At 53.9% G+C, this 26,496-nt stretch overlaps 1 protein-coding gene across 2 annotated transcripts in view; it reads right to left on the reverse strand.

Annotated features, from left to right (window-relative positions):
* ABCC8 (ATP binding cassette subfamily C member 8) overlaps window positions 1-26,496 on the reverse strand; it is a 78,116-nt gene that overhangs the window by 16,009 nt on the left and 35,611 nt on the right. For both annotated transcript variants that reach the window (XM_028515614.2, XM_028515612.2), the window contains exons 11-21: window positions 19,348-19,388; window positions 18,032-18,177; window positions 15,543-15,648; window positions 15,294-15,410; window positions 14,831-14,906; window positions 13,975-14,080; window positions 5,530-5,565; window positions 3,807-3,842; window positions 2,994-3,092; window positions 1,850-1,934; window positions 1,131-1,211 (exon numbers count right to left, since the gene is read on the reverse strand). In XM_028515614.2, the coding sequence (XP_028371415.1) occupies window positions 1,131-1,211; window positions 1,850-1,934; window positions 2,994-3,092; window positions 3,807-3,842; window positions 5,530-5,565; window positions 13,975-14,080; window positions 14,831-14,906; window positions 15,294-15,410; window positions 15,543-15,648; window positions 18,032-18,177; window positions 19,348-19,388 (929 nt within the window). The remainder of the gene's footprint in view (window positions 1-1,130; window positions 1,212-1,849; window positions 1,935-2,993; window positions 3,093-3,806; window positions 3,843-5,529; window positions 5,566-13,974; window positions 14,081-14,830; window positions 14,907-15,293; window positions 15,411-15,542; window positions 15,649-18,031; window positions 18,178-19,347; window positions 19,389-26,496) is intronic.

A 26,496-nucleotide genomic window follows, 5' to 3' on the forward strand; every position in this document is an offset into this window, starting at 1 on the left:
CTCTGCTACAGCAAAAACCTGCACCAAGGCTGATCCGATAGTTATTTACAGGAAGTCCCTAACAAGTGAGACCCTCTCCTTCCCTCCAAAAGAACTGAGACCCCCTTGTGATGGTGCCTGGTACAGAATAGGAGTTAAATAAAAGTTTGCTGAAATAAAACTAAAAAATCTGCTTTATTTCTCTCTAACAGTGTCGTTTAGGGTTCACATGGGGTCGTGGATGAGCTAGTACTTGGTGATGTGCTGTGCGTGAGTCAGATGTCGCACACCACGAACCTCACATAGTGAGTGTGTTTAGTGGGGAGTGCTTATGGGTGCTGTGGGGGAGAGGGAATAAAACTGGGACCAGAGACCTGAGGTTCCTTCTCTCAGTTCTTTCTCTACACAGCCTCTGTTTCCTTCTGTTTAACTGACTCACACTTCAAGGCCCTCCTCCAGGAAGCCCTCCTCCAGCCCTCGAGGCTGTCTCCTTGGATAAGGCTCCTCATGGTCTGTTTCACACCATTTGACTCTCAGCTGGGCCGTGGCTCTTGAGTGTGGGTGAGCTCTGTCTCTCTAATCAGACTCTAAACCTTTGGGGCCAAGGGCTGGGCCTTAGAATCCTTCAGATCAACCAAGGCACCTAACACAGAACTTGGCATGAAGTAAGCCAGGGGTGGCTAATATGTGTCATTTCCTGTTTGATTGCCAGTGGTTACCTGGAGTGCTGTGTTGAGAAGGCTTGTGAGGCCAGATTAAGGTTCTATGAGGGAAATTCTTTGATCAACTAGCAATGTCTGCTGTGGGCATGAGATGGGAAGCGGCAGCACACACTCCACGCCCTGGCTATCCTTACAGTCAGGCTGAATGAGTACTGAGAGGTTGGGCAGGTCCTGCAGAGCAGTAGCCCATAACTACTACTCGCCTTTTCCTCAGAGTTCAGTGTGAAGTCCACAGTGGGTCGTTTGTGCTATCCTTGTCTCAGTTTCCCCATCAATAAGATGAATAAATAATATCTCTGGCAGGAGAAGTTTGTTCCTAAAGAAGAAGGTAGCTGGGTGATGGGGTGCGTGTGTGTGTGTGTAGACAATGAACCAGGGAGACAAATCAGACACGAGGGCCCCTAGGGAGGTGCGAGCTGGTGCACTCACCAAGAAGACGACGTTGGTGTGCTGGTAGAGGGCTCTGGCCACGCTGATCCGCTGGCGCTGACCACCAGACAGGTTGATGCCCTGTCACCAAAGCAGAGGAAAGGTCATGCCCCCAAAGCCCTTCAGGAGAGACTGTCCTGGCCCCTCCTTGACTATGAGCTCTTTGAGATAGAGGCCTGGCTCTGTCCACCTCTTTGTTCCCCTCTCACTTTGCAGAGAGAAGGGACTTGTACATGTTCACTGATCTCACTGGGAAGTGGGGAATATAACCTCCAAGACTATAAACAGTCAGCATATAGGGGCAAGGGACCATCTGACCAGTGAAATCCAAGATAGAAGACATAGGGATTTCATCAAACACAGGAGGGCAGCCACAGGAGAATCCTACTGTCCCACCTGGAGAGCATAACGCTAAGCCTAGCGTAGTACGTGGAGCTCCCAGGATACACTCGGGGCGTGGCTGAAGGAGATGTCCGTCATCTCCAGCCTGGGCAGGCACTAAACTGACTTCTGCACCAAGCAGGGCTGAAAACCGTCCTTGCTCAAGGAGATCGTTTTGACCCTACTGCACCACGGAGCTTTGCAGGCTTCACCCTCTCTCACTCCCCAAGTACCTGCTCTCCCTGAGAAGGATCTCGGGGCCTGGAGCTGGTGATAGGCGGGGAGCAGGGGTGGTTGAGGCCCTGGTTTTGAGAAAACCCCCTGGAGGCTCTACTAACCCGTTCCCCAATCTGGGTCTGGTCTCCATGGGGCAGGATGTCAATGTCCGGCTGTAGGGAGCAGGCTTCAATGACCATCTTGTACCTGCAGCAGGGTGGGGTGGGGACACGGCTGATCGGCCCGGCGGCCGGAGTGGGGCCTGAGCGCTCGCCGAGGGTCATTAGTCTCCAGGCAGCTGTGCCCGGGGTGAGCAATGGCTTTAATGGGCCTCCTGCTTGGGTGCGAACAAACACCACGTGAGTTTAGAAAAAGCCAAGGGCAGCACCTTCCACGGTCTTGGAGCAAGTTAAATATTTGAAGGATGGAATTAGATGGCAGCAAACATGCCACATAAGTGACAAGAGAGGGCGCGTGGTCCCTGGGCAGTGGGGAAAGCAGCAGCCAGAGCCCATGCTTGGGGCGCCGCCAGGGAAAATCACTGCTGGCTGGTTTAGGCGATAATGATAATGGCTGGTCAAATATTTGCCCAGCCTGCTCCTCTCCTACTTCCTTGGCCAGCTCTTTGCCCGGGCAGGTGACAGCCAGGGTGCACAGAGGAGGCATCAGGGTGTCTTAGTGACATGTTCTTGGGTGTCAGGCAGTCTTGGATTTGAGGTCCATTTCTGTCACTTAGGGTCTGAGTGGCCTTGGGCACATTACCTAACCTTTCTGAGCCTTGGTTTCCTCATCTGTAAAATGAGAATGATAATAGTACCTGCCTTCTCAACTAGTTGTGAGCATTAGAGGAAATCATGGGTACAAAGAGCTTGGCCCTGTGCCTGGCACCTGGTGAGAATCAGTCGATGTTAGTGGTTATCATTCACTGCCGGGGGGAAAGAGTGCACAGGCTGAGGCGCTGGCTCGGCCTCCCCACCAGCCACAGGACAGGGCAGTGGTGCTCCCTCGTCTCTCTCTCCTCCCGCCTTCTATCACTCGGGCGTTGGGCTGCCCTGATGCCCAGTCACATCTGGACCGTTTCCAAAGGGACCATATGGAACAGGCTGAAATCCAGATAAGCGGGCTGGAGAGTGGGCGGCTGGGTGTGGGAGATCAGTGGAAGGGCAGAGCTGCTGGCTGGAGCTGGGGGACAGGGACCGGTAGCTGATGCTGCCCATGACCGATGTCTCTCCTCCCCCAGCCCGCCTCCCTCCGATGGGCTTTTACCGTTGTTTGTTGAACGGACTCTCAAAGGTGATATTCTCCTCCACAGTGGCATTTAGCAGCCATGGTTTCTGAGAGGCATAGGCCACGGGGCCTCTCTTCCTGGGAAAAGCAGAGTGGGAGTAAGGAGGCATTCTCAGGGGCTCCTTCTCGGAGGCAGTTGTCAAGATGGTGGTGTAGACCAGGGCAGGGGTGAGGCGGCACTAGGATGGGGAGGTGCAGCTGGCAGAAATCTGCTGTGTGTGGCCCTGCTGGCCTCCCCTTCCCCAGGGCCTGAGCTAGGCGTAGGTGTCCGGTCTTAGCTGACTGGGGGAGCTCAGTCCTTCCCTGCCCTGCACCTCACGTGCCACACCCCTGCAGCCTGTACTCCTTCCCGAGTCTCCACCCAGGGCCCAGGAAGAAACCAAGTGAACACTGGACCCCTGGTTTCCTCCTTTCTTGAACAGCTTCCAAACCGTTCAACTTTGATGTTAGCAGGTAACTTTCCAAATGGAACTTTTAAAAACAAGTGGAGCCAAGGAAACCATATTTTGCATGATGCAATTTTTTAAGAACCAACCCCCCAAATTTAACAAAAACAAAAGGCAAAGATATCCACCAGATAAAAACGACTGCTGTGAGGAGCACGGCCGGGTGTGCAGAAGAGGCACAGCGGCGTCCAAACTGCCCAGTGGAGCACAGAGCCCTCCCTCTGGGCTTCCTCCCTGCAGCTGTGCCAGGGCCAGAGACTGCCTGCGGGAGCTCTGGGGCTCTCCGGCCCGACGAGCCCTCTGAGGAAGCCTGCACTGGAGGGCAGGTGCGCCCAGGACACGGTACCTGAGGTCTGCTTCAGCTGCCGGCTCCCGTTCTGGGCTGCAGCGGGGGAAGAGAGACGCACCTTCAGGATTCACACGAGTTGACTGAGTTCTGCACAGACATTCTGAGCTCCCAGCATGAGTGTCTTTATCTCCCTGGAACTAAGTCTGTAGCCACAAATGCTGCACAGAGGGGTGTGGGAGTAGGGTGTGGTCATCCTGGGGGAGCCACCACTGTCTGAACCCCAGCAGTGTCAAGAATCCACATGGGGTGTGTGAGGAGGGCCCCGGGGGCCAGTTCAGGTAAGAGGGAGGGTGGGGGAAAGGCACTGTTAGTGTAGGCTAACTCAGGGGGCACTTCCTGCGTCAGAGGAAGAAGACCAACATGTGGCTCCTCCAGACTCAGCCTCTGCATCAGGGCTCAAGTGCACTGGCCAAGGTCTCAGGCTGACGCACCCAGACAGGCAGCTGGCACAGGGAGTGCTGTCTGGCCAGAGCCAGGCCTGGCTGGGTCACTGTTGCCTACAGCTTGTGGGTGGGGGCCTACAGCGGATGGAACTTGGGTGGCATGTAGAGAGCTGAGAAGGACTCCAGGTGTGATTAGCAGCCCCGAGTGGCCCTTTCAGAAGACGGCCAAGGAATCTGGAGATCCGCCTGTAGAGACACTCTCCGCTGCAGTGCCCATGTGGCCTGGACTGGCCTGACCTGCTCCGGGACCAGCTATCCTGCCCTGCCGTTGTTACGCACATGTGCATGCTTGTCACAGACCATGAGGCCTGGTTTTTGGCTCAGGAACTATGGTCACTATGGCCAGAGAGGCTGGGCCTGTCATCACACCCTGGAGCTTGGGGACAAGGTGGCAGAAAGGGCAGAGAAAGATGGGGAAAGGAAACCTTGTTGGTGCTGGAGAGCGAAGGCCAGAGGTTAAACTGAACAAGGTTGAGCCAGCCTTCCTACCCTGACTGCCCACCACCTGCAGTGTGTTTGAATGTCTCCGGGAGGGTGAGGTTAGGGAGGGCTTTGAGGGTCTCAGAGTCTCATTCATCTATTTTACTTCGATTTTTTTTTTAGACAACAAGAACACAAATCCCACTGAACATAAAGCAACAAGACCAGTTTTTTTGTCTGACCTGGGGGCCACCCCTCCTCTCTCCTCACAGACCCACTCAGCTGTTTTTTCACAATCAACCCCAGGGCTGTTTTAGACAGTTTTTTTTTTCTAATTGTCCTTTCTTTGACATATTTCTCATCCAATTCACTAGGTTTTTTTTTTTGGTTTTTTTTTTTTAATATTCACAAGGTTGTGCAACCATCACCCTGATCTACTTCCAGAACATTCTTGTCATCCCCGAAGTAACCCTGCCCCTGCCAGGGGTCACTCCCTTCCAGCCTTCCCGCCACCCTGTGGCAACCACCGATTCATTTTCTGACTCTCTCCCACCGTGAAATTTTAGTACCGCAAACGTACTGTACATCTGTTTATGTACTGTGGCCCTTCGGAGGGCCACAAGTCCTTGTAACATCTACATTTTTTCTCTCCCCAGAAGGCGGATCTGGTGCTCTTTGAGCATGCATGCCTCATTACAAGGCCTCCTGCCTCTGAAACTACAGAGGTCGCACAGCCCTGCATCCATATGCTGTGTCCCCACCACCATAGTCCCCCACCCTGCCCGCCCCCACTGTACCCCACACCTAGACCCTTCCCTTTATCGGGGCCCACTTCCAACCCAGTGCCAAGGCTGTACCTGGGGTCCTCTCCTGTCTCGCTGTCCGGAAAGCTGCTGGGGCACAAATGCGGGGGGCGGGGGGGGGCGGGGAGAAGAATACACCAGTCACTTCTCATGCCGTTGTCAATCTCTCCGTGGCACTGGGCCTCTGGGAGAAGCGAGCCCTACAGTCCCCACCCCTACCCATCTCCTGGGTCCCCACGTGGCTTCCTTGGGGCAGAAACTGCTGTTCTCAATCTCTGTCTCCCCCGGAGCACCTGGACGGGCACCCTCCAAGCAGCCAGGGCTCCGTCAGTGCTGCCGGTGTGACTCAGAGTGGCGGCGAGGCTGGTTGGCACCGAGATCGTTTTACAGTTGGGAAACTAAGTGAGGGAAAGGGACCTTCCCAAGGTCACCATCATTTTATGAGTATTTTCACAACTGAGCAAGGGGACCCATTATGTGGATCTGAAATTAGTGAGTTGCAACTGCACTAAAAAAAGGAGAAAAATATCAATGAGCACTGTGTGTGGTCATAATGTACATTTTTTGGTGTGAAATTGTTTCTCTTGTTTATCAAGGAATACTCGAATGTAGAGGACTGTGATGTCAAATGCATTTCATACCGTGGACTATAGTATGAAAAACAGTGAGCTGACCTGAATTTTGGTACCAACTGTGCCAGTGCTCTTTCTTCTGCCTCAGGCCACCTCTCAACCTTTCAGAAGCAGCCTCCTGCCAGTGACATGTATCTTTGTGACATGCACGTTTGGGGGAAAACAGCCTGCTTTGTCTTCGTATAGGCCTTACTGTAATGATTCTAAAACCAGCTAACATTTATCGAACGTTTATAAGCACTGTGATGAGCACTGTAATAGCATCATCTATTTTAAACCTCAGAATAACCACACAAGGGAGGGTTATTTTGCTTGTACAAAGAAAGTAAGGCTCAGAGTGGCTAAGTAATTTGCCCAAAGTCACACAGCCCACAAGTATCAGAGAAAACAGATTTGCTTGACTCCAAAGCTTCTTATTCTTAATGACCGTGCTACATAACTGCACTGTGATTACACATGCCTTAACTCTGATAAATGCCTTCTTGTCAGGAAAACCAGGATGGATGAAAACAGGGCGGACAGAAGCCTGAGGAAGCTCTTTTCTGTCTTCAGCTGAGGGGCAGAACTGAACGGAGACCTGATATGCATGTAATCACTGGTCTCCAATCTTTGCGGTCTCATTCCACTCTCAGCCCAGCCCAGCGTTGGGTTCCCTAAACCATCAGATAGTGGTAATTTATGGACAAGCTGGTAACACGAGACAGATTAAAAAAAAAAAAACAAACCAAACCCCAAGCTTACAAATCCCAACTCTGCAGCCATAGCCCAGATAAGCTTATCTGCAGAGTCTGCTGCCTTGACCGCCTCCAGAGTTGCAGAGGCTGTAACTCATCTGGAGGAAATGCATCAGCGGGCTCCCCGAGGACCCAGGCACACACGGAGCTCTCCGCCCTAATTCAGTTCACATCCCTGTCTGCGCTGCTCAATTAGCCCTTATAATGGACTGTATCTCTCTCTAATCAGTTGCTGTGTCTTTTACCCCCGGTGGGGTTTCAAGGCAGGAAGAGCATCTTTTTCAGCCCCCACAGAGCTGATGACAGACCTATAATAAATGGAGGTTGTTAACTGACATGTTAATCATTTCGGAAGAGGCCAGGGGACCGGCATGCAACGTAGGCATCCTCATGCTAGGCGCCGTATGGAGCTGTTTGTGTTCACCACTTCATCCTCACAACAATCCCTGTAAAGAGGTGTTCATAACCCCACTTTACAGATGGGGAAGCTGAGGCTTAAAATTTGCATAATTTGCCCACTGGTATGGAGCTGGGAAGAGGGGGAAGCTGGTGGGTGACTCGAGGTCCATCTTCTCCTCTTTCTAGTGTCGTCCCAGCCTCCCTAGAATGAGCCTCCCAAGACGAGTGTGTCTACATTTTAACCTGAAAAGTGAAGAATGGTGCACATGGCACACACTTTCTGTCACTGATCGCAGGGCTCTCGAATGAGTGCCGGGGACCCTTGATTCCTCCCATGACTGCACTTGGGATCGAGCACTGAGCTGGAAGGACCATTTCCCTCAGTTTTCCAACCTCTCATCTCTTCCTCGAGCCAGCCGTGAGCTGGGCATGTGGGACTGCGCCAGCCTGAGTCAAGGAACAGGACCTGCCCTCCTGAGGCTCACAGTCTGGTAGAGCGAGTCAGACACACACAGAGGGTTGGTTATAAGGGCCAGAAGAAAAGCAGGAGCGAGAAAGTATTACAGAAAAATTGAGGGGAAAGTACACGCAAACACCTATGGGAATGCATAGAGAAAATTCTGGAAGCTTCTGGGTGAGGGGATATTAGGTGGTTGTTATCTTCTTTACACTTGTGTATCTTTTCTAATTTAGTACACATCCTTCTAGACTTAGAGAAAAGTGTAATTTTTGAAAAGTAGTTTGGAGGAGGAAGAAATCTGAGGATGTGAGGAAGGGCTCTCGGAAGTTACAGGGGGCTGAGCCTTGAAGAGGGAAGCGCAGACAGTGGGGGTGGAGGGGGCGCTAGGACCTGGGAGAGAGGAGAGAGCAGCATGTGAGCACAGGCAGCGGGAGGAGTGGCGGGAATGTGGGCTCTAGGTCTGTACCCAAGGGGCTTCTCTGCTGGCTGGTTAGGCAAGTCCCTTTACTTAGGGGCTCCTCCTCTGTTTCCTGCTCTGTGAACTGGGGCTAATGGCACAGACCTCAAAGTGCCGCTGGGAGGATGTATTACAAATATAGCTCATAGCTGGCTGGAGGGAAAGACCTAAGGTTGGAAAACTGTGGCGGGGTTGGGGAGGGTAGGGAGGAGGGGGCGTGGAATCATCTTTTTAGCTCAGTGCTTGGTCCCGAAGGTGCAGATGGGGGAGGTTTTGAACAGCCTCAACACTCATTTAAGAACCTGGCAACAAATAAAAAGGGAGGAGGTGGAAATCGAGGTTGGAAGAAGCAAAGACTTACAGATCTCTACGTTCTATTCATCCTGCCCCAGGCAGGCTTGTCATTGTCCTGAAACGTTACCTTTTTCACACACAGTGCCCTTTCCAAATGATGTCATTGGATTTTAACGGCCAATCTCTGAGAGAGGAAAGGGTTTTCTTATTGTCCAGATGAGGAAACTACGTTTCAGGGAGGTGAAGTGACCTGCCCGAGGTTACATGGCTCGTGAGTGGTAGAGTTGGGTCTACAACCAGCGGCCATCTGGTTCCCGAGCTTGGCCCCACACAGTGCCCCTTCTCCTGTCTGCCCACCATCCCACCACGCCTGCCTCCTCCAGGAAGCCTGGGGTGCACCTGAGCCCTGGGGCCCAAATCCCCAAAGGCTCTAGGGACTATATGGGCAAATGGGACTACAGTCCTGAGAGGAGCCTACTTCTCACTCCTGGGGAATCAGGGGTCTCAGGAGGCAGGCTTCACACCAGCTGCCCTGAAGCAACAGTGTGCTGAGGCAGGCCCGGGGCAAGCAGGGCCCAGGCCTCCTGAGTGGACACAGATAGAAATAATAATAGTGGGGGCAGGGGCAGCAGTGGGGAGCAGGGGGCTCCACGTGAGGCTGATCTGTAGTTCCTCATAGGGAGGCAGGGCCTTCTTCCCCACCCCATGCTTTCCTCCAGGCCCAGCTTCCTGCTGGCTCCCCGGGGACATTTAACATCATCCTGCTGCAGACATTAATGGCCCTATTCTTTATTTTCAGGGAAAAGATTTCACTTGAGTGTATTTGCTACCTGAGTTTATTTACATTGAGTAGATTGACTTTTTATCAAAATGTTTTCCTTTTAAAGATTAAGGAGAGAGTTTGCACTCTCAAGTTGACAGCGCATTGGAGCTGAGAGCCCGGGCAGGGGCAGGTGACCATTATGGAAGTGAGTGTTTGGGAGCTGGACCCGGGTGGCTGACATGCCAGATCTGCTCAGGGCTGCCGCAGTAACTCTCCATCCTGGAATGCCGGACCTCCCCTGATGGACCCTGTGTGCCCACCGTAGGGCCTGTCTGTATCCTCTGTCCAGGAGGATGTGAGCTCTCGGGACTTGTGAGCTCTCTGAGGGCGGGGGCCAGGTTTGTATCTGCACAGAGGGGTTCATAAAATACACATCTTGTGTCTGGTGCCTGGGGTACAACATGGAATAATCCTCCAGCTCCATTCTCAAGGAGCTCAAAGTCTTGCAGGAGACAGACACATTGGCAGATAATCACAATACAGTGTGAGGCATGTACTACCAGGGCTCATGCATTCCAAATGTTGGTGGAGAAGTCGGGTGGTGAAATTCTGGGTTAGGGGCACAGCGTGGGCAAAGGTGTACAAGGAGAGACATGTAATGGCACATTTATAATGGCGATCTCTTGGAGGTCATAAGTTAGCAAAGCCATTGTGGGTACAGAGACAAATAAGATGTGGTCCCAGTGCCCAGGGAGCTCACTACAGTCTCTCCTGGGACAGAGGCAGGGGCACAATCAAAGAGCCATCAGGGAATGTTATTCCTGGCACAGAGGTTCATTGTCAAAGGATAATATTTAGAATAATGTTTATAGGGCACTTACTACATGCTAGCTCAAGCCTCACATCAACCCTGTGAGTAACAAGGGAAAACCGGTACAGAAACCACAAAATTTCCCAAAGCACAGAGGCCAGATTTGAACCCAGGCAGCCTGACTCCAGAGCTTGCTCAGCCACACTGCTCATTTGCTCATGAAGGAATAAATGCACAGTTGTACAAACAAACCAGTCTCCCCAGAGCATTCTCCGTTCTGCATTATCTAATCCCTCAACTCCCAGCCTCGTGCCTCCTGGAACTCCTTCTGGCTACCAGGTCACCAGCCTTGGCCCTGACTGGTATGGATGAGACACATCAGAGCAGCCTGGCATAGCCCTTGCCTCTGGCTGCGGACAGGAGGTGCTGCCGGGTCAAATGCCATTTTGCTCTTGGCCCACATTGCAAGTACATCATCCCCCTGCTGACCTGGGGTCCAGTGTCTGAGGCATGGAACTCCTGCAAATAATGGGGGGGTCCCTCAACACACAGCCCCACCCTTGACTCACTGGCCAGGGTAGGTGGGCAGGAGAGAGCTGTGTAAGTGTCCAGGGTTTTGAGAGACAAACAGCACAAGAAGCCAACTCAACTATTTCATCCTAGACTCCTCCTTCTTTAGCCATCATGACAAGCTCCTGACTGGTCTCCCTTCCTAGAGTCTCCCTCTCTCCGATCTCTCACCCTTTGTCACCAGCATGATTCCACCAAAGACTTTAGGCTAAATCTTACCTCCGAGGCTTGGCACGCAGGGATGTCTGCCCGGAGGCCTGCCCCCTTCTGCAGTCCTGACTTCCACCACTACCCCCACCCCTCCAGGTACCAGAACCAAGTTCTTTCGCATCAGCAAGCCTTTGTGCAGGCTGATTCTCTGGCCTAGACCACCTTCCTCCCTCACCTTGCCTTTTCCATCTGAGGAAACCACACTTGTGAGCCCTCTTTCCTTGACCACAGAGTTCATTGCTCAGTGATGGTGCCGGTGTGCCTTCCCTCCCTTAAAAGCAGGGGCCATGTCTTATTCATCTTGGCAGTTCTCTCGCTGTGCCCAGGGCCTGGCACATAGCGGATGCTTAGTAAACACGGGGTGAGTGAGTACATCAGTGTAGAGGCACTGGAGCACGAGTTAAGTCATGAACAAATCCTCACAGCTTCCTGGGGTTGGCCGCAAGCTACCCCAATGCGCCTCACTGTGCTTGGGAGGGCAGCTGTACCTCGGGGGAGGGCAAAGTGGGTTCTGGAGAAATAACCTTTTCACCACCTCCCCCTCCCTCCACCTCAAACAGAGCCAGGAGCTGGGCTGCCTGTTGAGAAGACTGAGTGTGGATGAGGGCACAGCTCTTAGCACCCTGTGGTGGCTCTGCTGAGGATGTAGCAGAGGCGGTCACGGCCATTGGGTTGCTGGTCTGTGGGCTGCCAGTCTTGTTATTTCTGTCAGCCCCTGGAGCCCCTTCTGTCAGCACATGGTGGAAAACTCATGCACTTGAACACCGGTGCAAATCCCATTTCTGGCATTTAAGAGCTAGGTGGCCTTGGGCAACTTGTTTCACCTCAGTTTCCTCATCTGTTAAATGGGGACCAGAAGAATACCTGCTGCACAAACCTGGAGGAGACTAACCGAGACGATGAAGTAAATGAAGTGTGTTGCATAGTGTCTGGCACATGTGAAGTGCCCCATGGCCCTGGAGGGGCCCCTTGTGTCCCCCCGGGGTTGGGGACGAGCTTCCCAAAGAGAGAGGAGGCAGCATCAGACCCTGAGGGCTGGCACTGCTTGGGGAAGAGGTAGGGATGGAGGCAAGACAGGGCTGAGTCCCTGCCAAGCCTGTCTGATGCCCCTGCAGAGGGCAGAGAGGTGCTGATGCTGGTGGGAGGGTGCCTGAGGGTGAGGGCGCTGGGGAAGAGATGAAGAAAGTGAGGCCAAGGGACCAAACTCAGAGGGGCATTGACTCACACTGAGGGGAACACAGCCAGGGGCACCCAGGGGCAGCCCCAGCCTCTGTGCTCTGGGGTCCCAGCTAGAAAGGGCCCACCTACCCTCAGAGTGGGCCTGGATCCAGCTTGCCCTCTACATGGAAGGCAGAGAATAATCCCTGGGACTGGACAGAATCCCAGCCCAAGGCAGAGGCTGGGCTCCAGGGAAAAAGCCCGGCTTGGGTCCCTGTTCCACATGCTGACCAGTACGTCACCTGACCTCTCTGTCCTCAGTTTCTACTTCAGTTTGGGGTGAAAAGACTCTGGGAGGCTTAGTGGGAGGCGGCAATGAGATCATGCTCTCAGTGTGATTAGCAAAGGGCCTGGTCTGCAGCAGATGCCCAATCAATACTGGTCCTTTCTTCAGCTCACACTTCACTGGGATCATAGGCATAAGCCATCAGCCAATGGGCAAGGGTGAGGAGTCACCCAAGACCCCAAGGGGAGCTTTGTACAAGGGCTGGCAGAGTGACCTCAGACCCAATGCCTGGAGCCTCCTAATCAGGCTGTGTTGGAAACCCTCCAAAGAAGAGGGGGAACGGAGACAGGGACCCCTCTGCCCCCAAACACACCACAGCCCCCTTTGGCATTAAGGCTCCAGCAGGGGTGTCCAAACTTTGGGCATCTCTGGGCCACACTGGAAGAAGATTTGACTTGGGCCACACATTAAACACACAAACACTAATGAAATGTGATGAGAAAAGAAAGGTTTTAAGTAAATTTACGATTTTGTGTTGGGCCGCCTTCATAGCCATCCTGGGCTACATGCAGCCTGCAGGCTGTGGGCTGGACACCCCTGCTCCAGAGACTGGGGTCACAGGAGGCCCAAGGGGGGCACATCTGCCAGCTCATAGCCCCACTGGGGAGGGGAGTTTTCCACCTGTTGTGCACACTGTTCTGGGGCATTTTGGAAAAGCAGCGAATGGGGGTGCATGCAGGCGTCCAGACACTGGGCCCGAGGTCTTCCTCTCTGCCCAGTGCCACACTCACAGTTATGAAAAACCTAACGCAGGGAATGACAGTTTCCCCCTAGAAATGACTGCCGGGGAAAGCTTGCCCTCTGCGTAAATGGCTACAGTTGCTATCCCTGAACAAGCACTGAAACCCTCGGTCTGGTCCCTCTTTCCTTCGGCTACTGGGGAGCTCCGAGCCAGATTTGTGTGGACCACTGAAGCCGACTCCTGCCCAGGTTCCTGGACACCTTTTCCAACCTCTTCATTTCTTGGCTTCTCTTTTCTTACTTTTTAAAAAGCTCCTATTTTACATGTATCTTTTATCAATTAGGTTCCAGCGCTTTGTGGAAGTAAGTGGGTGTAAATAATAGATTCATGATTGACTCAGCCTAGGTTCTAGCTCTTTAATTAAGATAGTGATCTTTTCCCAGAAACCCATGTTTGGGTTATTTTTGGGACCTCGAAACACCCACTGAATGGTCTGCTCCAGCTTTGCTGAGGATCAGGCCAGAAACCAATGTTTGCATCGCCCTTCCCCACGGTGGGTGGCAGTGCCACCGAGTGAGTGTGAGCTTTGGAGTCAAACAGAACTGAGTTCAAAGTTCAGCTCAGCCACTTATTAGGGGGCTGAATTAGGGCAAATAGTTTAACCCTCGTCTATACAATGAGAACAGTTAACCTTGCTGTTATCAGTGCTCACTTTGCTGGTTGTCATAAGGTTTGAATGGAATGATGCACAGAGGATTTGGCAAAGCACCTAGCACCTAGTAAGGGTTTACTAAGCACTAATGATGATGAGAATGACAATTAACAGCATCTATTGAGTACTCAGGGAACACACAGTAGGCACTCAACAAACACACAGCGCATCTTCCACTGAACCGGGTGGGTAGAAGGAGGGCTGCCCACCCGCCCACCCGCCCACTGTTAGTCTCTCCGCACTAACTGACCCCTGAGGATGTGTTCACTACCTGTTCCAGAAGACGGCCCCTGAGATCTTCTGCATCTCCCCCAGGGTGGCTAGAAGAAGTGAGGACTTGCCGCAGCCCACCTGCCCCACAATCATGGTCAGCTGGCCTGCAGGGAGGGAGGGCCACAATGGGGCTGAGGCCAAGAGGGAGTCTTACAGCCACTACCCAGAAAGACAGCCAGAGAGACACTCCCAACCCTGGGGCCCCCATTTGCTGTCCTCCTACCTTGAACCCCCAGGGAGTCCTTTCCCTCTTTGGGAACCTTTCCTTCTGGGTACTTACATTTCCCTCCTGGCTCCCCAAGCCCTCCCTCACTGATGACTCCCCCACCCGGCCCAGAGCTCCCGTTTCTCCCTTCCAGTGCTGCCCAGTGTGAGCCCAGCTCCTCGTGGGCCCACGAGCGCCACCCTGGGCCCCACCGCCATCCCACTTCCATGCTTTGTTCAAGCTGCTGCCATTGCCAGAATGCCCACCCTGTTTCATGGCCTGAGGGACCCTGTTCATTCTCAGAAGCCCTACTTCTTCCACAATGCCCCCCTGGCTACTCGGGTCTCATCTTTTTGTGAAGCACCCACGCTGTCCGTAACCGATGGGTTGACATCAAGGCCCCCGTCTCGCCCTGTTATTGCTGCTGCACTCCCACCTGGCATGTGGACTCCTCGAGCATGAAGCCCACCCCCTCTCTGGCGTTCATGCCCCAGGGTAGCCACTAAGAGTGTGCATGGAACAGACACTCAATACATGCTGGTGTTTCTTTCTTCTCCATGTTCTTCAGTGGGACACAGGGAGAGGCACCTCAGACGTGACTCTAGGGGGACACCCCCAGAGCCTGATGGAGGGATGAGCGGGCTCATACCTCGGGGGATGCGGATGGTGATGTTGGACAGTGTGGGAATCCCATCGGGTGTCCACGTGAAGAAGCCTCCAATGACCTTCATTAGCAACAGCCCACGGCCCAGAAGAGAACAGGAAGATAGTCGGGCTCCCAGCGTCAAAGTTTCTTACCTCTCCTCCCCCAGAAAGGCCAGAAACCATTATTCCAGTCCTTGGATCACTTCCAGGACAGGGGAGTGGGGGACTGGTCTTCTCATGCCCACCCCTGCCCACGGCACCCTCCTCGAGAGGGCAGCCACATGTCCCCCCACACTGGGTAGAGATGGAAGACTTGTCCCTGGTCTTGGGACTCCCATGGGTCCTACAGGCAGGTAGGGTGACCTTGGGGCAGAGGACTCAGCAAACAGGTCTGGCCCATCAGTGCTGAGCTCCCTGTTGGTGATGGTGTTGGGGGCCGGGCTTGGGGTGCAGGGTCTCAGACTCACCTGGACACAGCAGTTGTCAGCATCCCCATCTGAGTTGGGGGCTAGCCTCTGCAGTGGGCCCGTGAGGCCCTGACAGTCTTCCCGGACTGGGCGCTTGCGATTCACGACCTTGAGTGGCTGGGGATGGTTAGGAGGAGGTGAGGGCCCGCAGGGCTGGGAGCTATACCGGGAAGGGAGCCCCTCTTCCTGTGAGGAAAGGCTGAGGCAGGATGCAGCAGGCCTGAGTGGCGAGGGGGGTCAGGCACTCACCACTGCCTGGTACTTGCTGGCTTGGCCCTGGGGTGCAGGCTCCCGGGGAGCACACTGCTCTTCTCGGATCTCTGCGCTGGACAGGAACTCGCTCAACTTTTGCACGCTACAGAGGAAGCACAGAGATACCCCTCACCCCTGCCAGGGGCAGGGGAGAGGGGAGAGGGTGAACCTGAGACGGCAGCTCTGAGAAGGTTTTGAGTCCTGAGGTATAGTCCCCACAAAGCCCCCACTGAAAGGGGATAAAGCAGTGGGCACCCGTGGTGGGAGCCACAGGTGTTACCAGCACCTGTTAGGGTTGACTAATCCTCAGGAGTAGGTTAGGGTCCAGGTTAGGGTGGATTTGGATAGTTTTAGGAATAGTCCAGTGTTAAGGTTGGTGAGACTAAAAGATGGCTGCTGGTGGACAATATTAGTTACTGTTAGAATTAAGATTGGTCAGTGTTAAGGTTAGTTAGGATTAGAATTAGTTATTAACAGTAGCTAATATTTATTAAGCACACACTATATGCCCAACAACATATGTTTTATGAGAATATACTTTAACCCTGCTAGGGGAGGTGTATTATTCTCACCTCAAAAAGGAGAAATCTTCCTCCCCCACCCCAGGAATTTCCCTATGGACTCAGAGGAGGCTCCAAAAGTTTTGGTTCATTCTCTCTCACCTCTAGGCATGTGGATGCTATTGGAGGAAGCCTGAGCATTGTTTGCATACCTCTTCCCTCCCTTTGCTAAATGTCCGATAGGCCAGGGTCTGGCAAGCCGTCCAACTCTCCAGGTGAGAACAGCCTGAGGCTCTAAATGGGCTGTGGCCCCTGGTTCCCGTTCTGTGCACAACGCTCTGCCCCTGACCACCCCACCCCTGACCAGGAGCAGACTGCCAGCCTCTGCCTGCTCTTCCTGCTGCTCCGGGATCAGACCCTCTCTCAACAGCCGGTGACTGGGATGGGCGGAGCTGGCCTTGTGTCCTGTTCCCACCTTCAGCCCAGGGTCTCATTGCCCTCTTTAAAAAGGTCTCAGCTACCTGAGGACAATGAGATTAGGAGTGTCTGCATATGGAAATGCTTCTGAGTCAGCACAAAGGATTTCCAACAGGTGCAGCACCCTTGATCCTGTGGTTTCTACCAGGAATCACAGGGCTGGGATGGGTGTGGCAGAGGAGGGGTGGTTACTAGAAGTCGCAATGCCGTGGTCATGGTGAAAGACAAATACCATATGATCTCACCTATATGTCAAACCTAATCAACCAAACAAACAAGCGAGCAAAATAGAACCAGAGACATTGAAATAAAGAAGAAACTGACAGTGACCAGAGGGGAGGGGGATAATGGGGGAAAGAAGGGGAAGGGTCAAGTCGAGGAACGTGTACAAAGGACCCATGGACAAGGGCAATGAGGGGAGGACTGAATGTGGGGGGAGGGTGGGCAGGGAAGGAGAGAGTGATGGGGGAAAATGGGGACAACTGTAACTGAACAACAACTAAACAATTTAAAAAGAACAACAACAAAAATGCCATGGCTAGAAAAGCTGAGTCTGCACAGCCAGCCCCAGAAATGGGAGCTGATCTTTTTCCCACCTGCTATTCCTGGGTCGGATACTCCTTTGATCACAGTTCTGCTGAGTTCTGCCCCTTCTATCCTTGAACCTCTGCCAGAGCTTCCTCATGCAAGTTGCTTCTTCCACCAGCTACCTCAGTCTAATAGCTATTCCTCCCTGCCAGCTGCCTAGGACCTGCCAGTGTCCCCTGAGACAGGGGTGTCACTTTTCTCGAGGCTGAAGGGGCTCGGGTACAGTGAGAAAGGCCGCAGCCAGCTTTCCCCAGAAATGACAGCCCATTGTTTTCAAGGACCCCTTTCAGAGGCCCAAGGAGGTCTTCCCAAAGCTTCAACAGGGGCTTGCTTTCCCAAGGGGGGGTGATGTCTGTGGGAGATTGGAAGTGGGGGCCTCCCTGAGCTGTGGGTCAGTCGGGGAACGGGATGTACAGGCACGTGGGGAAGTGGCTCACTGACCAGGGCTGTGAAGGCTCTGGGGCCCGTGGGAAGAGCAGGGGATGCTCAGCCCGGGGAAGGCAGAGATTCAGTGGGTACCTTCTGAAATCTGAGGGACTGTGCTGTGGGGAAGGCATGGTGCTTCTTTGTGGGTGGTTCTGAGGATAGGACTAGGACCGATGGATGGAATTTATGAAGATATACCAATTTGCTCAATATTGAACTGTTTTTTACAGAGTTATCTCGGAGGTGACATTGAATTCCTCTCCCTGGAGGTATGCAAGCAAGGTGGCTAGTCCTTTCTCAGGGACAGCGTGGAGGGGAGCCACGCAGGGCCTCTGACGCTCTGACCAGCCACGACCAGCTCAGCGAGGCCCAGACCAATGGGGAGGCGTATCCTGGGACCAAACAGCTATGGTTGCCAACATCAGTCACCGGAGCAAGTGCTGGGGCAGCCACACGAGCTGTCTGTCCAGTGGCCTTGCTGGCCGCTTCTCTCACCTGACTAGAGCTTTGACCGTAGACCGGACCACACTGGACAGCAGGAACAGTGGCGTGACCAGGATGTGGAAGAGGGAGAGGGAGGCGAAGGCCACTGAGGGCGAGAAGTCAGCCTCTTTGAAGAAGCCGGCGTGGCCCACAAAGGTCTGTGGACAGAGGCACGTGTGAGACTGCGGGACTCAGAGCGTGGGCCCCTCCCACAGCAGAAGCACCGAGCCCGGGGGGAGGAAAGAAAGAGGTCTGTATCAGGGGACTCAAAGGGACTTATTAGTTAAAGACACCTTCATATGCACAGTCATCTCACAGCAATGTCCCCAGCAAGTTCAGGACTTCAAGCTGGAGGGCCGGGACGGCTCCCTCCCTGTCCTATCCCCTCTTTGCCATGGATGACTGGGGAGGAGCCCTCGGGTTAGGTCAGCTCTGCACCCCATCGGTTGGGAAAATGGAAACAGGAGAATTATAACCACCTGGTCACAGTGCTTGCCCCTGGTTACCCAGCTGGCTCAGTCGCCTCTGTTACCCAGAATTCCCTGAAAAGCCAGGCCAGAACCAACCCAATAAATCATGTCCAAAGTGAATTGCTAAGCATTCCTAATAGGTTGTGAACCCGCCACAGCTCTGGGACACTGGTCCCGGGGGAAATAAAGGCATCTTTTTAAGGAACTGCAGCCATCACAGAAGCCGGGGATGGGGGTCCTGGGTGAAGGGGCTGTGGGCTTGCGAGGGCCCAGGCCTTTCGGGAGGGGCACGCTGCCGGCTCCCACTGCTGAGTTCACACACGGCTTCCGTCAGAATTGCTTTAGGAAAACCTCCTCCACTATAATATTTCATGACGCGGAGGACTGTTCGTGCCATATTCTTACATTCCGAAAGGCAGGTTACAAAATTGCATGGGCAGCACAGTCCTATTTTTGTAAAAAGGTCATATTACGTGCCTTCAAAAAAGGCTGGAAAGAAACACATTAAAGATGCTGCCAGTGGGGTTATGGGTGATTTAAATTCTCCCTGCCCTTTCCATTCCGAATTTCCCAACGTTTCTACAACAAACATGTTTGGTAGCTATTTTTAAAAGAAAGTTTAATTTCTTTAGAGACTAAGCCTCAGGTCCTCCAGGCCTGGAGACCGGGGCCCCTGTCTTCTGAGTGGGGGTGGGGAGCTGCCCGTATGTAGACTTTCAGTCCATTGCCTGGCGTCCAGCCCCACTGACGAGGCACCTTCTGAAGTCCCTGTGCAGAAAGGCCAAACCCAGGGGGGTGGCCCTCGCTCCCGTCTTCCTGCCCCACCCCCACCGGGAGAGGGAGGAAGGAGCCACTCACGATGAGGACAGCTGCAATGGGGATGGCCGTGTTCATGAAAACTGCGGAGGAAGCACAAGTTTAGTGGGAGTGGTGAGGCAGCTAAAAACGAAGCCCCTCAGGGGTGGAGGTTATGCAGCCTTGGGGTCCCTTCCCCAGCCAGTGGGGTGGCGCTGGGGCGGGGTAGGGGCCGAAGTCCAGCTGGTTGGCACCTGCAGCTCCTTACCTGTTTCCCTCAGGGTGCTGGTCCCCTGGGACCCTGAGATTTAAACCATTAAATAAAGGCTTGGATGCTCCTACTCTGCTCCTGTGGACAGTGTGAAGGAAGCCCCGTGAAAATGTGACAGGAGATGGGATCGGAGGGTCGGCTGCCTGTGGTCAGTGGGGAGGTCAGCGGCATGGCTCTCTGGAGTCACCAAGTTGGTACTCCTTCCTTTGCCTTTGGTCCCTGTGTCCACCTCCCCCCTGCCCCGCCCCTTGCCCAGGCCAGGTTCTCCCTGGGGCTTGGAGCCTTCCTAATCTTCCATGGCTCTGGGGGGAGACTTCAAACTCACACTCAAGTATCAGTGATGAAGGACATCTTAAAACAGGGCATCCCTTAGCTCTAAGACTGAGAGTCCATGCCCGGGGAGGAGGGCAGTGGTTTGTTTAACATGTGGCCCTCAAACCCTTCCTAGGGACCGGAGAGCAAAGAGAGCTGGACTTCAAGTCAAAGAGCCTGTTACGTAGAAGCTGTGTAACCTTGGGCAGATCATTTCCCCACTCTGTGCCTCAGTTTCTGTACCTGATCCTTGTAAGCTTGTACTTCCTTGTTCGTACACTCTGGCTTTCTCCCAAGGTGAGAGGAGATAATGCAGTGAACAGGTTCTGCGAGCCCTAGGTGCTAATGATCACACCTCACTGGCTACTAGCTCAGCCCTGCTCCCTGGGTCCCTGCTCCTCCGGCCCAACAGGTAAGACCTCGAGGCCTACGCATGGCGTCCTGAACTTGCAGAGAGCAGCCCTCCTAGAGCAAGAGATGACCTTCTAGCTGCCACCCTCCTATCTCACCTGTCATCCTGCCAGGAGCCTCTTCCAGGCCAGCCCAGAAAGGAGTCTGGTTCTGTAATTAAGCCAAATGAAAGCAGAACGAGCCAGGAGCCAGAGGCCAACCAAGGGCTCGGCCTGTGCACGTGGCCCCTGTCCAATGAACAGTGAAGTCTCTGACACTCTCAGGTTCAGAGGGTCAACACCAACCCAAGAAGCTGCTTGTTCGAAGAATCCTGTGTCAGCCCGTGCATACTCAGTGTATACTGGAGGTCTGGACGCCCCAGTGGGAGGAAGAACACAGCTCCTGCCCTCAGAAGGCTCCTAGTTTGAGGAAGGAGACAGAACTAGGCTCCCAGGAAGGCCCTGATTTGCTGGGGAGAGAGGACACGTGCCCCTAGGGAGCTCCCAGCAGAGAGGAAAGACATTGTGCCCATTTTAGGGGATCCCTTATCTGACGAGGGAGACACAGCCCCTGCAGAGCTCCCAGTCTCAACGAGGAGATGCGCCCGAGCTCTGTTTTTTTATCAGCATCACTATCATACATGACCGAGCTTAACTGCCCTTCGTGAAGAGGACTCCAGGTCTCCACGTGCCCACAGCAATGCCGCAGCCCTCCCTCCTAGCTCTGGCAGGGGCAGTATAAGCATTATTGGCTCTCCAGTAGAAGGGACCCAGGTCTGGGACCTAAGGCGCAGCACAGTTGTCACTGGCTGGAGAGAGGAAGGACAAGGACTCCCATGAGGCCTGGGCCCTTGGCCATCACAACCATATAGCTCTAAACACAAGGTAGCTTTGTCCTTCCTGTCCAGGGCCAGTTATTCCAGGGAGCTCCCTCAGGACGGGGGCCTCATTCTGTTCCCCTGTTGCCCACCCTAGCAATCACCACAGAGGAGGGGCTCACGCTACAAGGCACCTGTGCACCGCCCCATGGCCCCCAGCCCCAGGTTGAGACCCAGCCCACACATTCTGGGGTTCAACTCCCAGCTAAAGAATAGGTACAGAGTTAGGTTGTAAACTGGTACAGCTCTGCTTGGAAAGCAATCTGGTGCTCTGTAGCTACAGCCACACAGAAGTTTAGACCTTCTGATCCTGTAATCCCTCCCCTGGGAGTTTATCTGGAATACCCCGAGAGAAGCACAAAGCTCTCAACAAGCTGCTGTTAGTTATAGCACTGTCATAGCAAAACAAAACCACAGCCACAGCGCAAACCACTGGAAACGAAACCACCGGCAACACATCCTACACAAGGGGCTGGCTGTTTTAGTAAGCGTGGTCGGTCAGCTCCCAGAGAGTCCCGCAGTCATGCAACGTGCCATAATTGACATTTCGTTCCACGGCCTGTTTTCCTTGGTCGTGATTTTTCTTAATTTGTATTTTTTCCCTATTTTGTTGTCTTTATTCTTGTAGCTGCTTGAACTCCTTTGAGGAATGAGACAAGCTATAAATAAAATTTAAAAATGAGTACTCTAAGCCCTGGCTGGCATAGCTCAGTGGATTGAGCGCGGGCTGGGAACCAAAGTGTCCCAGGTTCGATTCCCAGCCAGGGTACATGCCTGGGTTGCAGGCCATAAACCCCAGCAACCACACATTGATGTCTCTCTCTGCCTCTCTCTATCTCCCTCCCTTCCCTCTCTAAAAATAAATACATAAAATCTTAAAAAAAATGAGTACTCTAAAGTTGGTTCTCTCAAAAGAGAATCCATATGATACCATTAATTTCTACCCTGTCCTGGCTCTTGTTTAGAGACACTAAAGAATGAATATATCATTTTCCACTTCCCTCACCCTCTCTTGCAAGGATGGCCTTTGTGCAGGGAACTCTGGGTCCTCTTTGGGGTGGGGGTTGGGGGTAGGGATGGAATTACCAGCTGCTTACATTTTAAAGACCTCTCTGAGAAGCAGCCCACTGGGCCCTGGAGTGGACAAGGCTGGTGCTAGGGATGTCAGCGCCAGAGGCTGGGAGGCCCGGGAGCCTCTGGCACCACTCTGAGCTCAGCACACACCCTGGAACCCTAGTGAGACTGGGGAGAGCAGGGGGCTGGGCACCCCAGCTGTCATGGGTTGAAGGCCTGTGGCCTTGCCTCTATGTTCCTGAGCCACATAAAGCCCTGTAAGATATTCAAGGTGATGGATGGGCACAAAAATATGACCCAGAACAGACTTCTCCCCAACTGTGGCATGGGGTGGGCTGACTCACTTTGAGTTGAGGTGGGAAAGACAAAGAGAAAGAGAACATAGAGAACATGATAGTGCTTAAATGCTGCACGTTAGGAAGCAAGAAATCCTGGTAGATGACGCCGAGAGCAGAGGATGACAAAGCAACGTGAAAGTGCGACGCTGCCGTGGAAAAGTTCAGACTTGCGCGGGCAGACCTGAAAGGCCTCTTTCGAAAGCAAAAGTCTTTCCGTTGTGGTACAAAGATATGAGTAGGTGTTGTTTCAATCCTCCGTTTCAATCCTCCCCCAAAATGCCCTTTAAGAAGTATTTCTTCAAAAATTACTGTTTTGAGGGTTTCCTCTGTTCCAGGCACGACGCTGGGTCCTGGCGGCACAGCCGTGCACAATGTGTCAGCGTTTTCTACCCCCCCACAAAGGGAACAAACCCACAAATCAGCGGAAACAAGGGCAGTGCTCAGATAGCGCTCCCCTGGCTTTGCCTGAGGGAGGCCGTCCGGCCCTGTGGATGCCACCTGCACCACTTACCAGCAGCTTTTCATTTCCAAAGATACACAGTTCAGAAGTCATGTGTCAGGGAGGCAGAGCCACTGGTGAACGGCAGGTTCATCCCGGGGTGGGAGGTGAGGGGTGAGGGGGTGGCCGGTAGGGAGCCACAGGCTCACAGTCTGGGCAAATGAAGGTGGCAGCTGTAGGAGGGGCCCTGCGGTTTTAAGTGCACGGGGCTATTTCCCATTCATTCTGAAGTCAATGGCAGGGAAAGAAAGCAGATTAATGGTGTGTTTGTCCTTGGCCTGGTGGGAGCACAGCAGGAGACCCCTCAGGTCCCGCTGATTCCTGCCTTCCTAACTGATGACCCTCCCCGGTTCCCCCTCAGCCACCTCCCTGCCCAAGCAGGCCAGGATATGCATCAGCAGGCCAGGGGTGTGGCTGCCCCAGCTGGTGGCAGGAAGGCCAGATACTGAAGAATTTCAGAGAAGCTGCAGAAGGAAGAGGGGCCAGATCTGGCGGTCACCTTGTGCCCCCACACTGGCGGTTTGAGTCCAGGCCTCCAACGAGGAGGAGAGAAGGAACTGAAGTCTTGGGCTGTGAATGGGGGCAGGGGCCGGGTGCCCCATCCTGCCCATCCCACTCCCATCCACGGCATAGTTGGGGTGCTCGGGGACTTCTTTTTTGTCTTCCAGGACTCGGTAGGAGGTCAGTCACACTCATCCAGGGAGGGCCCACCCGACTGTGTGCGGTTCAGACCAGGCTGGGAAGACGGAACACCCCTGGCCCCAGAACACCAGAAGAGAGGGCAAAGCCGTCTCACTTGCACTTCAACTGCTTCAATGGCTCCCCCACCTCAGGAGAAAACCCAGCGGCCTGAACGCAGGGCACAAGGTCCTGTATAATTTGGTTTTGTTTCCCTCTCCTCACCAGATTACGTTTGAGTCTGGAACACACTATCATCCTTCCCACCTTTAAAGGCTTTGGGCCTGGAACATTCTTCCCCTCGTCCCGTTAACTTATAGTCACTCTTGGGCAACGAGCTTCACCTCTGACAAAGCTTCCTTGACACTCGCCACCCCTGAGTACGACTCTCAAGGGTGCTGACAACACCCATTTCTATTCCTGTCACTCACCACACAGCTCTGTGGCTGGCTTCCCTACATGCATAGCACAGGGCCTGGCACATAGTAGGTGCCTGGTAGAGATTTGTTAGATGAAAGATAACAGATTTGGTAAAGATAACTAAATGAAAGAAATAAAAGAAGCCGGGGCTGGGTGAGTAGCACAAAAGGGAAAGTGGGGCACTCGGAGCTGACGCCAGGGCTCTGAGCACATGCCCCGCCACTGGTCATGGCATGGTCTCCTGGGAGACTGTGACTCGAGGACCATGCCTGCCTCCTCTTTACCCCCCAGGGTCTTGTCCAGTCTGGCTCGGAGAGAAGGTTCTGGAATGGGTGCTGCACACAGGACAGAAGGAACTGGCAGCATGTTGGTTGGTGGACTGGTAGGGCCTAGGTCCCTTTCGTCACGCTTGCACAGCTTGTCCCCAAACACGTGGCAGCGCTGGACACCTGGAGTCACCATGCTTCTGCAAGGAAATAGAGACTGGCCCAGCTGCTATGGGGGGTGGCCGCTGCGCTTGCCTCCAGCTTTTTCCCACCTGATCTTCTACTCACTGAAATCCCGCCCTCCTTGCAAGGTGCCGCCCAAGCCTCATCTTGCACGAAGTTCTGTGTGAACTTTCAGTCCACATGGGCTTCCTTCTCCTCTGTTCTCTGCCATTTACTGGCTGAGGACCTTAGTGAGCCATTTCACTTCTCTGAGCCTCAGTCTTCCCTGCTGTAAAATGGGACAGTAGAGCTACGCCCCTCGCAAAGCCAATCTGCGGATTAAGGGCCGTCAGCGTGCTAGGCAGCCAGCACAGAGCGGGTCCACACAGTGCAGTTCTCCCTGCCACACTCTTCCAAGTGTGTCAGCGCTGACTTCTCAGCAGACTGTAAACTCCTTGAGAATGGGGCACACGTCTTACTGTCTCTTGCATCCCTCCCAGTGCTCAGCATAGAGTCGAGCACACAGAGCTGGGCTCCCTCAACACCCACTGGGTGACGTGTGTTTGCTTTCCTTTGATCCTGGATCTCAATGGCAGAGAAACTGCACACATTTCCTTTTCACTTCCCCCACCAACCCATGTGCTGCCTTGCCCCCCACTCCCCTTGCCCTGCACCAAAGCTCCACCCACAGGAGCTCTCAGTGGAGCCGAAGGTGAGGCCATCAGAGTGTCAGAGGCAACCTGACTGGTGTAGGATGGCAGACTGAAAGCACAGCCCGGCAGCACCAGATGGGCCCCGCCAGGAAACGTGACTCCAGGGCTTTTCTGTGGCACCGGGACCCCATGGCCGGCGCCAGGGGTGAGGGTGAAAGATGCCCCATTATCTTAAGCCTAATAACCTGTGTCCTGATCCCTGGTGATAGAGAGCAGAAGGCAGGAAGTCTGGGAGCTGATAAGTGAAAACACGCTTAAAGCATATACCTGCAGCCAGGAAGTGCCCTTCCTTACCACCTGTCTCTCCCCCTCGCACAGACCAGCACAAAGAAACCCATCCCAGGAAGGGCAAACACCGAGCACCCAGGGCTTGGCTTTCAGAACCCCTGAGGGCTCTTCCCTTTCCCTCCCCAGTGCCTCTTCCAGGGACCAGCCGGGCTTGCTCTGTTTATCCTTCTAAGTCGCTGAGGCCTGGACAGGTGAGGGGCCCTGGGCAGACCCCTTCTTGGCTCCAGAGTCCCTTAACTCCTTCCAGAGTCAGCTCAGCTCTTGACAGCATAGAGTCTCCCTCCCCCAAGGTCCTCCGGGCTCCAGGCCCTTCACAAAGCCCTGGCTTGTCTTTCCAGGGACCCCTGGGACAAAGAACACCTATTAGATAGGCTTCGGCGGGCTAGCCCGGGAACGTAGGCACCTTATGAGGTTGTTTACATAGGAAGATACATCCCCGGTTGCAGTTTGGAGCGCAGGAAACGAGCATGCATCTCCTAGAAGCAGAGTAGCTGCCCCCTGCCCCCACCCTTATGACCCAAGGCTGCTCCTACTGTGCTGTCAGGAATCTTGGGGACCAGTGTCCCGGCTTCCTTGCTGCTCCCCTCCCACTGCAGCAACGATGAACCCACCCTACCCGGCCCTGCCAAGTTGTTGCTGGGAGACAAAGTCACCTGGCTGTTGGGGGAGGCCCTTGCCCACCTCAGCACTTGTTCGCTGTGATGGAGCCTGGAAGCTGGCGTCTGCAACTGTGCACGGGGCGGGGTCGCCGTTGGCACAGCCAGACCCAGGGGCAGGCAGAGCCGTCACAGAGAAGGATAAAGAGGGCCTGGATTTTCGAACAGTAATTTCTGAGCTTCCTAAATGGTCCTTCCCAATTTCTTCTGTCCCATGGAGTGCTCAGCCCAAGGGTCAGAGACCACAAGGTCAAGGATGAGGGTCAAG

Source organism: Phyllostomus discolor, chromosome 6 (genome assembly GCF_004126475.2).
Source record: "Phyllostomus discolor isolate MPI-MPIP mPhyDis1 chromosome 6, mPhyDis1.pri.v3, whole genome shotgun sequence".
NCBI classification, from domain to species: Eukaryota; Metazoa; Chordata; class Mammalia; order Chiroptera; family Phyllostomidae; genus Phyllostomus; species Phyllostomus discolor.